Here is a 13,765-nt window from a genome sequence, read left to right as displayed (position 1 = left end):
CTAAAACAATTAAATCATGTTGCTCTTCTAGATTTTCCAAATGTGATCGAACCAAATGGATCAAATTCTGATAGTGAAACAAGTAATTTCATTGTGACACTCAGAAAATGTATCCGCTGATTTACCAATGCCTCTTTTAAATGTAAGTGTAGGGGGAATAAGTCTTTTTGGCCCAGATATCATGTGATGTTGTAATTACAGTTTGACCACTAGGTCAAATTGGCTCTCTCTGCTGACCGCCCCAATATGATGACCAAGCAGAAGCACGTCTTATCTCAAACGTGACATCTATGTTTCTACATCTACAGAACTCACTCTCTATGCAGATGTAAACGGCTTATTGTACTGTAATGAAAACGCAACAATTATTCTTTTCAGGTGATTATTAGCCTATTATATACTAATTAAAACATTGTTATGACTATTATATTTCATTTCTGTCGAGTCCGTTCTGCTAGATGCCACTAAATTCTACTAGTACAGTAGCCTACTTCTCAATCTGTGAAAGCAGTTGTATTCTTTAGCAGTTCTGAAGGGAGTTTTCTAAAACAAAATAAATCTAACCCAGGTAATGTCATAAAAGCTGTTACAAACCGTGGGTGTGGAGTTTGAAAGATGAGCACATTTCTCCATTTACCAGGCAGGGAGGGTCGGACAGACACAATTGAGTTGCATTATGAGCAGTATAAGCTCCAGTGTTGGAGTGAAATTTGACCCATAGTGGCTATATTTGTGATGTTTGTATTGAAAGACTACATTACTGGAGTGGCCCACCCTTTAGTGTGGGTGTACTGTAGCCTACATAGCTCAACACCTTTCACAACCCTGACAAACCTGGTACAGTAACCGAGAGACAATACAAACACTCAAGCAGATAACAAAAACTGTTTTATTTCCATTATGATGAACAGTTACCGCCTCTTTTATATTGAAGGCAAATGTTGACACTCCCCACCGGAAGACTGTGTCACCATGGCGACAGGACGCGGACAGTTTGGACGTTTAACGCAGAAGTTCAATAACAGAGCAAGAGCTATAAACCGGTTCTCATTTAGCGGAATTATTGCTACAATTAGTACGTTACTTTGCGCTCGTTAACGTTTAAAAAGTCATCGTTACTGGCCTTAAATTGCCCCTGCTAATGTCCATCTCAAAGGGGTCAATACCGGTGAAACTAATGGCAGCGCGAAAAGCAATTACTCCCACAGTGCGGCCGGTGAGGACGTCCAAAAGAGCTGACAAATCATCTCCTGCATTTATGGAAAGGTAATCTGTCAGAACATGCTCCTGTACTGTTTTTCACCTGCGTGGAGTTCAGCACTTCTGGCAAAACTGTGTGCTGATGAAACGGTGGCAAGTGAAGGGATTTATAGACGGTGTTTGCAGCAAAACACAACAGAAGCACAACAAAAATCAATACAGTTATATGTGTTGAAGACACTTCAATCCATGCTCAAATTAAGAAACTTAATTCCTTCCCCAGTGAATGTGTGTGCACTAAATGCAGCAAAGAACACCATGTTAGGTAGTACAGGACATATGTTGTCATCAACTATAGGCTACAAATGTGATATGACACAAACAAGTTATTCTTATTAAAAAATGTTTAGAACAAATAGTAAACATTTGCTTCTGTTCCTCAATAAAAAGGGCAATGCTTCTCGTTGGACTTGAGTGGACAGCTCTGTCATCTTCAACAACTCTGAGTATTCCAAGTTCAAGTCCCTTGATACACATTTCCTCTTGTTCTATATCCTACATGACACAAGCATAATGGAAAGTATATTAAGTAAAGAGAGTAAGTAAGAGAGTAATAAGTATTCAACAAGGTTTTCAATTTTCTCCTCCCATTCTGTAACAATACAATTTCAAGGGGTCTAAATATTTCCTAAATGCGCTGTACATCAGTCTTAAAAACACATGACCAATTCAGTCTTGGAATTTTTTATGTGACCAGTCATTTTGAAGAAGAGCTGTTAAAAAATGCATGTAATGTGGGCATCACACTCACTAATAACCTTGATGCTGCTCCCTAATACTGTCTATAGGCTACTGAAGATATCACATGACTGCAAATATTAAACACTGTTAAAAGGAACCCTAACTATTGAGACTTGTAGGCTTTATTAGATCTCACTGACCCTTTTTGTTATTCCTTAAATGGGAACTGCTAATCAATGGTGTAATACAAAGCAATGTTTTGTTTTTTGCACTTTAAAAAATATTTTTGCAATTTTATGTAAGGCTGCAACTATTATCTATAACTATTAACAATTTTCTTTCTCTAATCACTCTATTAACTGTTGAGTCTAGAATACAAAAAGAGTAAAGAATGTGAGCTACATTTTACTTGATACAAGGGTGGAGGGTTGCTTGTCTTGTTTAAAACTCAGTGATATTAAATTTACAATGACATAACAAAGAGATAAGCAGGGAAGCCTCACATTTCAGAAGCTTGTTCTGCATGTTTATCTAATAATTGACTCAAAAACAATTAGTCCATTATCAAAGTTGTCGGTGTTAAGTATTCTGTTGATGTACAAATGAATTAATTGATTAATTTAAACCATTTCAGCTCCAGTTTAGATGTAATTACACATAATTCTTTCTTTATAATGATTTTATAAATACAGCATGTTGTAGAGATACTAGGGAGCCTGTAAACAGTATAGAAATACAATCATGAGCTATTCTCACCATCAACCTTGATTGTAGACCTGAAAAGGCGAGTCTTAAAATGTTTATGTGGTAGTTTATGTAAAACATTCTGTGGATATATAAACTTGTGAGCCATTGCTTACCTTTTCACACTCATAGAGATGCTAAAAAAGAGTGCTGACTGTTCCAAATGTCTAGAAATTTTATTTAGTAATTTTAGTATTATAACTATTTGTAGCTGAAATGTAGCATGTAACGTTCATCAGTTTAAAACTACACCAAAGATGATTTATTCATTTAGTGTTGCTATTTTGAAGTTGTTTCATCTGCTTGTTGGTATGCAGCAGAATGTCAGTGAACAGCCAGATAAAGTTAAAACGATTACTTACTGAAGTGAAGTACTGAAATTAGATGGATTAAGCATTATTAACCAGGGCAGGTGCAATCAGACAAACTTGATCAACATTTCTCATTTCAAGGCAACCACAGGAGACATGTGACCATAACACCTAAAACACCATCTAAAACTAAGCACAAATAGGTAATTATCTAATAAAATACACAGTGTGCAATGTGCAATATGTGACTTATATTATCTTAAAAAATATATATAGAGGCTACAAAACCGCTTATGCCATATCATGATATTACAATATCCAAAATCTAAGGTGATATCTATCTAATATTGTGATATTGATATAATATATCAATATATTGTCCAGCCCTAATATATAACATGCATGCCCAAATGTACATGTATTAATGTACACACATATACACATAAATACACATTATACAATTTTATACTGTACATACAACACAGAAATTAAAATTACATTAAACAATCTGATGGCAGCTGGCAGGATAGAGTTCCTGCAGTGTTCAGTCCTGCCAGGGCATGAAGTGGGTGTGTGTGGGATTGCTCATTATTGAGTTCAGCTTTGAGAGCAATCTCACCTCTGCCACCTGCTGAATCATGCCCCAATGATGGAGCTGGCCACCACACTCTGGTAGAAGGTAAACACGAAAGGCCTGCAGATATTAAAGGATCTCAGCTTTCTGAAAAAATACAGTAGGCTTCGCCCCCTTTTGGACAGTGCCTCCATGCAAATGGTCCAGTCCAGCTTTACTCCAAGTTATCTATCGCTGGACACAAGTTTCGCATCAGTCCCCTGAATGGTAACTGCAACTGGTTTGGGCCTCTTCCTCCTAAAATCCACAAGCATCTCCTTATTCTTTTTAGATGTTTAGCTGTAGATGATCGTGGTAGCACCAAAATCCTAATAATGCCTCTGTACTCCTCGTCCCGTCCACCCTCGATCCAACCAACAACTGCTGAGTCACCTGAAAATGTCTGAAGAAAGCAGTTGTCTGCGTTATAATGGACGTCATACAGGTTAACATGAATAGGGACAGGACATTTTCTTGTGGGGCCAGGTGGATGTAATAAAGATTTCATTAATGATAATAAATACAACTAAATATCACAGATTTATTCATTTATGCTGTGCTTGTTTTCTCTTAGATCTGCTAAATAGGGAAATTGACATGGGTCATTTACTGCCAGATGTGTAAGATAAAAATATGAAGTAGTCTGTTGAGAGCCTATTTGTCTCATACTCCGGTGCCTCCAAAGAACTGCTTGCAGAACAACAGGTGGCATGAAAACGTCTGTGTCACTTCCTTGTCATGTCTAATTACCTTTTTCGTAGAATGCCATCTGAGATCCTGATCAAGATCCTGTCATACCTGGACGCCTCCGCTCTTTTCAGCATCAGTCACATCAACAAACTCTTCTATCAGCTTGCCAATGATAAGTAAGTATCATCCAGGTTTTGTTAATCCACCACACATACATATACAGTACATTATAGACAGTAAGTAAAGATATCATTCTTACAAGTCAGTGAGTTTCTAAACACCGCGCTCTAAGGTTTTTTTTCCATATTTTAATCCTTAAAGTATTGTTTTTCTTGAAGCTTCTGTGATCAACATTTTTATATTAATAATGAATCACATGGGTACTTGAAAATGGTCATTTGCAGTGATGAAGCCATAGGAAATAATCACTCGATTCAGCAGTTCCCCTCAGCTCTACAGTGTTTTAGCTTCTTCAAACAAATTTTTTGGATTTTCTGCCTATAACTTCACTATTTTTAGTGTGCAAGTGTTTCAAAAGGACCACAAAACAAATTTTAGAGGTTGTGTGATTACATATAAAGTCAGACATGTGAGTACACGCAAATGCACCTAGGGTAATACGAATTGAAGATGCGGAAGAATTTGCTCGTTTTTGCAGGGCTTTACGAATCTGTTTCATAAATTTGCAGAGACAAGAGGGAAAAGAAGAGAGACTGGAGGGAAATAACAGAAAGAACGGGAGTCTAAACTGAACACAAACATACAGGCATATTCCCACAGACAAGTTCGATGCACTCACAGCTAACGTACAGTTGGTACATTGGGTGTTTTGGGCGAATAAACACAAACAGTCCAGCAGTTGCCTATGACGCGAGGCAAAAATTTGCTTGTTCTGTCTGAATGCACCAGATGTAGGCAGCTGTTCTCATCAGAAAATCTCTGCCCAAAATATGACTCCAGATGAATGCTAATGTTGTCCCATATCTGCTGAATGTGTACATGGGCAACTGCTCACCATATCACCATAAAAGTTTTTTTTTTTTATGTCAGTATTTTTGTTTGTTTATAAAAAGCTGTTGCTGCCGCCAAGTGGCCAAAAATCTGTAAATGCAGGTTTAAAAATATAGAAAAATATATACTATACCAGAAAGATAATTTCTATATTCAATTCAAGTATTTTTGACAGACAAAGTTTGGTTTGCCTTGATTGCAACAATCTCCATTATCTATTCTTGATTTAAAATAGAGATAACAATTTCTGGTAAATTCTTTTAAAATATTTTTTTTCACTGCAGATTTTCTGAATGACATTTTCTATATCATTCAGTCAGTAGTTGTTTCTACTCACAGCACGCACTCATTTGTCTATTGTCCATTTGTACCAATACAATAAATACAGTTCCCTGTGGAAGAAGATCCACATAGCAGAGTTTAACAAGAAGAAAAAGTCAAAACATGAGTGTATGGACGAGGTGCTGCCGAAGATGGCCACAGTTGAGGTTCGTGATCAGGCTGTGGGCTACTGGAAGTGGCTGCACTTCAAGACCGTCGCCGCATGTGACATGAACAAGTGGAAAAGACATCTTGGACTCATCAGCCGTCACACTGGGCTGCCCAGCCAAACAGAGCGGGTCCTCAGGTAAGAGACGGAGCAAGGCAGAAATGGCTTTTGAAAAAAGCACTTAAGATGTATGATTTGTTTAATGTACCTGGTGCTTGATTTCCCTTACCAGACACTTGAGAGGCTTGACAAGTGTTGCAAGTGAATTAAGCTAACCAAAGTGCTTAGTATGTATTTTGAAGTATTTGAACCTCTCAGCTACTGAGCAATAGGTAAGAAAAATATTTCATTATTTCTCCGGTCATTTCAGTTGAAAATGAGATATTTTTATAGTTGGTTTAGTCGATATCATATTGTACTGTATACCATACCATATTCTGAGTTTGCCATCTGTTCAGTATGTGTAGCTGTTTACAATAGGCAGCAGCTCTGTGGGGTATCATGGGAATCCCTGTACTCTTTGTGGTTTGCAAACAGTAAAACTTAGTAGGTCCACCCTCGCTGTCAAGAAAGTTCAGGGGTAAAGATTAGAGGACAGTTCAAGCCACCGGCAATCAAAAACAAAGGATGGTTTGTTTTTCATATCGCACTTAATGACACTTTCTTATTAAAGGTGAGAAGGGAGGTCTGTGTCTGAATGCGATGTCTGCTCAGGGGGATGCCAGCATGCAGGGTAAAGCTCCCTCACCACCACAGCTGCGGTTTCTGCTGTGTTTTTATAACCTCTGATTAGAGGCTGTGCAGCACTCAATTTTGAGTTCTGTGGCAGTCGCTGTGGTACAGAGGGGAAGTAGAAATAATTGTGTTCCTTGCAGAGGCTGTCTGAATTGTTGAAGTAAATTACTTAGCCCCCCAACCCCTCATCCACAGCACACACATGCACACACACCTTCCTCTTTCCTCCCTCCTTCCACCAACTCAGACAATTCCCTGTGGGGGATTGTCTGTTAGAGACATTCAGGAGCATGCGATTTACCTTGGTAATAATCATTTCACAAGACATCACACATACAGACAATGCAGAGTGAAATCCCCTGGGTCATCTGAGGCCTCCTGGGCTGCTCCAGTTTTTAGCTTTGTTCCCCCACTTAATTGATATTGTATGGTGCCTCAGTGAGACACCGGCTGCATCACAGTCGGGGTAGCCCTGAATCACAGTTTAGACAGAATTGGATCAAGAGATTCATCACAACAGCTGCGGTTTCATTTCATTCGTTGCATATCATTTCATTAGCATGAAAAGCTTAGCTCGCACTACTCCCTACTGCTGTCTAAAGAAACGTAATAGCCATTAAATCCATAGTTTGCATGATTTAAAGTGTAAGACTCAGCTTTAACCAACACTGCAAGAAGATTTCAGATTTGTACAGCAAATGCAATTGTACTAGTATTGTATATGTGGCTATTAAGGAATATGAAGTGAGTTTTGTTGCAAATGTAAAACAAAGAGCTTATTCATTTCTGTATTGTTTGTGTTGTTAAAATGCCTTTCTCTCTTCACACTGCAAGTTAAACAATGTATATGCTTTTATTGCAAAACCCCAAATGTCTGTCTCATCTTATTGCTGTTATTTTGCATTGTGTTATTCCAGAAACTTGCACGTCACTTGGGAGCTAACGGTGTCTGATAAGTCAGGGCATGAGGCCACTTTTGAGCTGCGCCGGTCCCAGTTCTTTGAGACTTCTGTGACTCTGTGCTGGAGTGGAGGCTGTTTGCCCGACTACCAGCAGATTTCTACCCTGCAAGTCCATGGTGTCAGGAGGATAGCTCTCAACTGCCCCGGCCTAAAGAAGTAAGACAGCCAGTGTCCATATCTTCTCTCTCTCTCGCTATCTCCTCTTTTTGCTCTTACTGTCTTATTTCCTTGCTCTGTCAGACCTGGCTGGAGGTCCCTCATGGCGAAGTTAGACATGGAGACTCTAACAAAAAACGCACAGGGTTTTGGCCAGGACAGACTGGTTGAACTGAAGCTGCTACAGCCTGGCGTCATTGTTGGGGTCTGGAAAGTAATTACTTCACACGCAGTCATGGCACTTTTAAATTATTGTTCATTACTTTACAGTAGCTGGGAAAAGTGATTTAGGTTGGTAAATAGCTTACCTTACCTGTCAGTAATGTAAACAATGTGCAATATGTCTAATTTGAGTGATGGCTCTCTTCACAGGACCAGCGCTGCATTGCCTTTCTCATGTTCACCCTTCACTTCCACAGGCTGGTGGAAAAAAGTGTCCAGGGATCCTCTGATCGGTAGGCTGCACTTGAACAGGCGCTTTTTATTCACATGCTTATATGGCGTGCAGTGTATCACCATCAGATGGTTAGGGCTCAAATTCAAAGGATACAATAACTGACAGGATTGGTTTGACTCTCCTGAGGTGATCCATCTACTGTATGATGCACTGCTGGGTGAGATTGGAAGCATCAGCATCACTGGCTCCTGTGTTTTACCCCCACAGGGGATAATGTGATTGTATCAGATTTTATATGAAGAATGTTTTGTAGCCTTTTTTACTATTTTCTTCTTGTATGTCAGGACCAGCTAAGTATGACTACACCCGTGATTTTGTTTAGTCATTAAGACCCAGTGCAGGTGTTAATTCCACCCAAGCACTAAAGCAATTGAATTCACTTGTTAGCAGACCTTAAAACACAGAGGATTAATTGTATAAATTTGCTGCTTTAATGTTTATTTTGAATGAAATCTGTGAATGCACAGGGCATGATGGCACTTGATTGAAAACCAGTGGGCTAGACCACACAGTGCTCACAATTTATTCCCTTGCATTTGAAAATAAATTGTAATCTAGTTGCTGTTTAGAGTTGAAGGTGATTCACTTCAGTTTTAATCTGACAGGTGTGATGAATCATCTTCAGGATTACATAGCCCACTTCATAGTGTTGCACTTACTGTGAGTCTGCAGCTTAGTGTGGTCATAGCCCCCTCTCCTGGCTTCTTGTGAGAGCACACTGTTAAAGTACGTTATCATTACACTCCACAAAAGTAATAAACCCCCTGAAATGCCTTCTTAATGAAATGTCTTAATGCTCTTGTTCACTCACCTCAGGCTTCGTTTCAATTTACCTTTTTACTTTTTCTTTCCTCCAGCCCCTATGTGGAGTCAATGGTCAACCCCCCATTTGATGACATAGACCCTGAATACGGTCTCCATGGTTACCAACTACACATTGTTCTCCACGACACTGCATTCGAGATTATGTCTGAAAGCTTCTCCCAGCTCTTCTGCCGGAGAAGTAATCTATTTATATTCATATTCACAAAGTCACATTGTGACGAAGATGCTGACAAAATATATATGAGCTATTTAAAAGCTGGGGGGGGGGGCTCTAATGAGAGCAAGTGAGGTTCATATTTGTGGTAACTTTATGATGAATTCTTAGTCTCGTCTTTTTATTCTCATAATGCATATTTATAGTTAAATAACCTTTATTAGCTGTGTTCAATAAGACATGTATTGTTTTTGGTGCAAATTTAAGCGTTCATAACCAGTTAACATCACAATGTTTCAAAACCTGCAGATACCCTGTTTGTGAAATGATTCAACTTTTCACTTTAATGCTTAACGATTTAACCTCATATAGTGTTAATTTAACACCCAATGCTACTTCTTATAGTGTAAAGGCTTACGTGTTTTCTGGTGTCTTCTTTGACCAGCTCAGATCTGTGACGGACTAATCCAACTGACTGCCATCAACAGGACCAGCTTGTCGCAGCACACACCTCTGTCAGGCAGCATCATCCTGCCCTGGAAGTGTGAGGCCCTGCAGGGTGCAGTGGAGGTACTCCATGTACTGTAGGCTACGCATACTTGATTTCACTAGATAGAGTACAGTGCTTACATAACGGAAATAGCCTACATGTCTTTTTTTGTGTGATTATCACAAAAGTTGTCTTTAGAAATTACAATGCAGAGTGGGGCTGAAACACAATACAATACATTTGAAATCTTTCATTTTATAATGAATTTTGGCAGTGTTGTAGATGTGTGCCTGCCTAAAGACTTTAGATATCTAATATGCATTCTGTATATTCGTACCAAAATGAAATCACAACAACGATAGTCCAAATAAGTAAGAGGTTGTGACACAGGTTTATTTTTATTTTTCAGAATTGCTGCATCATGAGTCTGACTCTGCTGGATGAATCCAAGAAACCCTTTTGGTGTGTCAGCTCTCCAGTTTCCATGAAGCCGGTAAAGATGCCCACTTCTTATGACTACGATGGTGAGCACTTCCTAATCCACTATCAGGACTCTGATGGTCAGGTGAAGATGAATCTTGTCTGGATGAAGGAGCAGATGCAATTTTTACTTATTAGTTTAGTCGTTTATGTCACTACTTGCAAAGTCAACAAGCATTTCAGTAGAGATTACTGAACCTGCAGTATTTCTGGAACAAGTTTTGAGGTATTTCATCATTAAAGTTGCATGCTATGACTTTGCTTCTTCTAAACAATCAGCATAAACACCTTGTTTATATTGACAGTGTGCCAAATGTATCATCTGATGCTTCATTTTAAACTTAATTGATGTATTTACAGTATAACAGCAATTTATAAAGAGATTCATTTTTAATTTCAATGCTGAATAAATTAATACATTTTGTAATGGATTTATTAAATCATTTGCAATTTGATGTATTTACTTTCTGTTTCAGTTCACCTGTTTGGCCTCCTGTCGGTTGAATTTTATGATGTCTCACCCACATTTTATCCTCAATTTGCAATCAGTTTGATATGAACTTATGTAGGGTGACCATATTTTGATTTCCAAAAAAGAGGACACTCAGCCCGGCCACGAGATAGCCTACTTAAATGATACTCGCAGTTTACTCAAAGATTCCTTATAATTTTAATATATTAAAAGTTTATATGTATGGATAGAATATTTTGTTATATTACAAAATAATATCTCTCAAAGACGGAAATTCAGATAGGCTTCTAATAGGTTACTGAACTTTCTTTATTATGCCTCAATTGTAAAATATATATATATATATATATATATATATATATATATATATATATATATATATATATATATATATATATATATAAATGTAAAATGTAAAATAATAGCTCTCTTTTCAAGTCTTAGTGGACAAATAAATAAATAAATAATATGAAATAATGTTCTAAATAATACCTCTTCTGTATTAGAAAAACCTGTAGCTGTGGTGGTGTATCACAGTATGAAATGCTAACGCACCCTCCGCTGCATTTACAGCATCCTTTGTTTTTCCGGGTTTCACAAAGAACTCAGTCAACTTTGCTGAACTACTCTCACCTTGCACTGCTTTTTTATGTTTCTCTGAGTCCATATGAGCTGTGAGGTCCCTGGCACCTTTATTGGACAGACATATGTACCGGCTTCGCACACGGTGCACTCGGCCAGTCCCGACCGGGTCGGTAAACTGGGAATTTTTCGCAGTTCATCTGTGAACGTGCATTTGCGCTTTGGCATCTGAACGCTTCAGCTGCACCGCCGGTGTCTGCTGCTCTCTTGTTGTGAGTTTTGGAGATCCGCCCACAGGGCAGCCTCTCGGGGATTACGTTACACACGCTAACCCAAACAATGACAACCGGGGTAGAGGGGGCACACACATATACACACACACACACACAGAAGGAAAACCGGACATTATCATCAATTAATAAAAAAAACCCGGACGCCCCGGAAAAGAGGACGTTTGGTCAGCCTAACTTATGTGTATTCCATGTGTTATCTTTACACCATAAAAAGACAATGATGAAAAACAAATTTAATTGAAACATTTAATTATTATTTTATAATATAATTACTACTAGATTTTTGAATAACCCAATTTAAATGAAAGTGTTATGATAGTTTTAGATCTGCTAATTAATTGATTGTTATAGTCTTAAGATATGTAAAATTAATCAAGTGGCATACACCAGATGTTTTTACACTGCCTGTGTAATTTTATCCTCTATACAGTCAGTACAAAAACAAAACATCCTGTTTGAAAATACGCAGTTGAGGCTCAATCCATGGTGGTTTGATTATATTAGTCATTAAAACAAATCTTCAACATTAAAATATATTAATATTTATCACAATTTATTTGTGATGCAGTAAGTGTTCTGTTGTTGTGTAAGTTATTTTGTTACAATGAAACACACACATTTACTGTATGCTTACATGTGTTGATATGCAGCTATTTACAGAAGTTAATACATTTGAAAGAGAGACATTTCAATCACAAGCATGCACATACACATATGGATTTTTATATATTTACTTAGTAAACCCTCTTTATCCCTAGCAGGTCACGCATTGAATATTGAATTAAGTATTATTAAGTAGTATTAAGTTTTCTGTCTAAATTCTTGATTGTTTTTCTGAAAAAAACCAAGTCATGCTGTACATACAGTTTGTAAATGACATGAAAGTTAGATTCACACAGATCAAATTACATTTCCTTTTATCACAGCATTTATTCCTTAACATTACCTGAATTGCATTGGCAGCCATTGTGTAATCACATTTAGATGAAATTTAGTTTAATGTCCATACCCTGGGCAAGTCTGGCCACAGCGATAGAATTAGTGTAGGGCTAAATGTTGGAAACAGTTGCTGTGCCACTGATGGGCCAGCGCTGCTGATGGCAATAAAATAAGGCAGGCCTCTCTCTAATAGGATTTCAGAGGCTTCCCTTCCTTTTCACAGTGAGGGTCATCATCACCTTGAAAAAGATGCTTATTTTTCCAAACACATTACCAACTACATTGGCACTAGATCTAAAATCATTTGGGGAAATGAGCCAGAGGGAAAAAGAGGGGTAACAGTATGTGTGATTAATTGGTTTTGGTCATGTGCAACACAACTGAATTTGAGACAAAAACTGGGGACAGAAAGGCTCTGGGAATCATACGGTTCCCGTGAGTTGTCATGTGTTTTTAACCTTCTACAGGCTTCATGTATAAATCAAGGTTAATAAGTCAGGGCTATAAAGTGGTCAAACATGGGAATGAGAACCATATACAACTTCACTGGATTGCTGACCTAAACACTTAATGCACTGACAAATTACATGGTGCTGGCCATTACCTGGACTGAATGTTGTGTACCATGTATGACTTTCAGTTTACAAGTGTGTTACAACTCATTTCCATCACAGTGACCTTCATACTTGTGTTTGCTGTCACATTAGCTGCTGCAAACTGCCATCAACTGCTGCAAACTGCCAATCCTTCATTCCCCTTTTATTAGAAAAAGCAGGAGCCAAGGGTATTGTGGGCTAGTAATTGACTCGCAAGAACATAAAGCCATTTATGAAAACATTTGAGTCTGAGTAATGGCTAAACAAGGGATATGGATTTTCGGGGCAAGGATCAGGGAGCTTTGACTGAAAGCACTGCATGTTCTGTCTGCGGGGATGTAGAGACCATTAACTTAATACCCCGACGGTGATTTCCTATGAATTGTATTTTCTTGAAGAATTAGAATGATAAGAATGTAGTTATACAAGCATGTACAGTAAATGTATGGTTATGTGAATATAGTTTAATGTAGGTTGTTCTCCAGTAGATGGCTCTCTTCAGTAAACAATGGGAGAATCCTTAAACGACACAGGGGTTTATATTTTCTGAATTCTTCCCATCTGCCAAAGACAATTACAGAGAAATGACTTACGGCAATGTGTTTGTTAGAACAATATGAATGTCTTTTCTGCAGATCATTTATACTCTTTTTTCGTCTTCATGCTGTTTTTTTCTCTCTCTCTTTTCTGCTCTTTTGCAATGTAATTACAAGACTGCATGTTAATCAAAACTTAATAAATTTAGCGACATAAAGCTTCATTAAACTCATCTTTCTTAGTTTCTTTCTTAGTTTCCTCAGAGGATAATCTTGGAAGCAAATTGC

At 38.0% G+C, this 13,765-nt stretch overlaps 1 protein-coding gene and 1 long non-coding RNA gene across 2 annotated transcripts in view; one reads left to right on the top strand and one right to left on the bottom strand.

Moving 5' to 3' along the window:
• Positions 1-1,177: 1,177 nt before the first annotated feature.
• On the top strand, positions 1,178-10,725 carry fbxo15 (F-box protein 15). Its single transcript, XM_062441561.1, has 9 exons — positions 1,178-1,266; positions 4,371-4,475; positions 5,699-5,938; positions 7,453-7,653; positions 7,738-7,867; positions 8,026-8,108; positions 8,968-9,113; positions 9,535-9,659; positions 9,989-10,725. Exons 1-9 carry the CDS (start codon positions 1,178-1,180, stop codon positions 10,253-10,255), a joined length of 1,386 nt encoding a protein of 461 aa, XP_062297545.1. The 3' UTR covers positions 10,256-10,725.
• LOC134002252 (uncharacterized) overlaps positions 9,958-13,765 on the bottom strand; it is a 66,971-nt gene continuing 63,163 nt past the window's right edge. The window contains exon 4 of the long non-coding RNA XR_009927585.1: positions 9,958-10,161. This is a non-coding gene — a long non-coding RNA (uncharacterized LOC134002252). The remainder of the gene's footprint in view (positions 10,162-13,765) is intronic.

This window comes from Scomber scombrus, chromosome 20, assembly GCF_963691925.1.
Source record: "Scomber scombrus chromosome 20, fScoSco1.1, whole genome shotgun sequence".
Classification (NCBI taxonomy): Eukaryota; Metazoa; Chordata; class Actinopteri; order Scombriformes; family Scombridae; genus Scomber; species Scomber scombrus.
Note: the sequence above shows the minus strand (reverse complement) of the source record. Positions and strands in the feature narration are given on the sequence as shown.

Bases quoted from the DNA above. Each gene is read 5' to 3' on its own strand.
- fbxo15 (XM_062441561.1), top strand. From the start codon at position 1,178: ATGGCAGCGCGAAAAGCAATTACTCCCACAGTGCGGCCGGTGAGGACG. The intron at 8,109-8,967 runs GTAGGCTGCACT...TCTTTCCTCCAG, and splicing joins GTCCAGGGATCCTCTGATCG to CCCCTATGTGGAGTCAATGG. The intron at 9,114-9,534 runs GTAATCTATTTA...TTCTTTGACCAG, and splicing joins CCAGCTCTTCTGCCGGAGAA to CTCAGATCTGTGACGGACTA.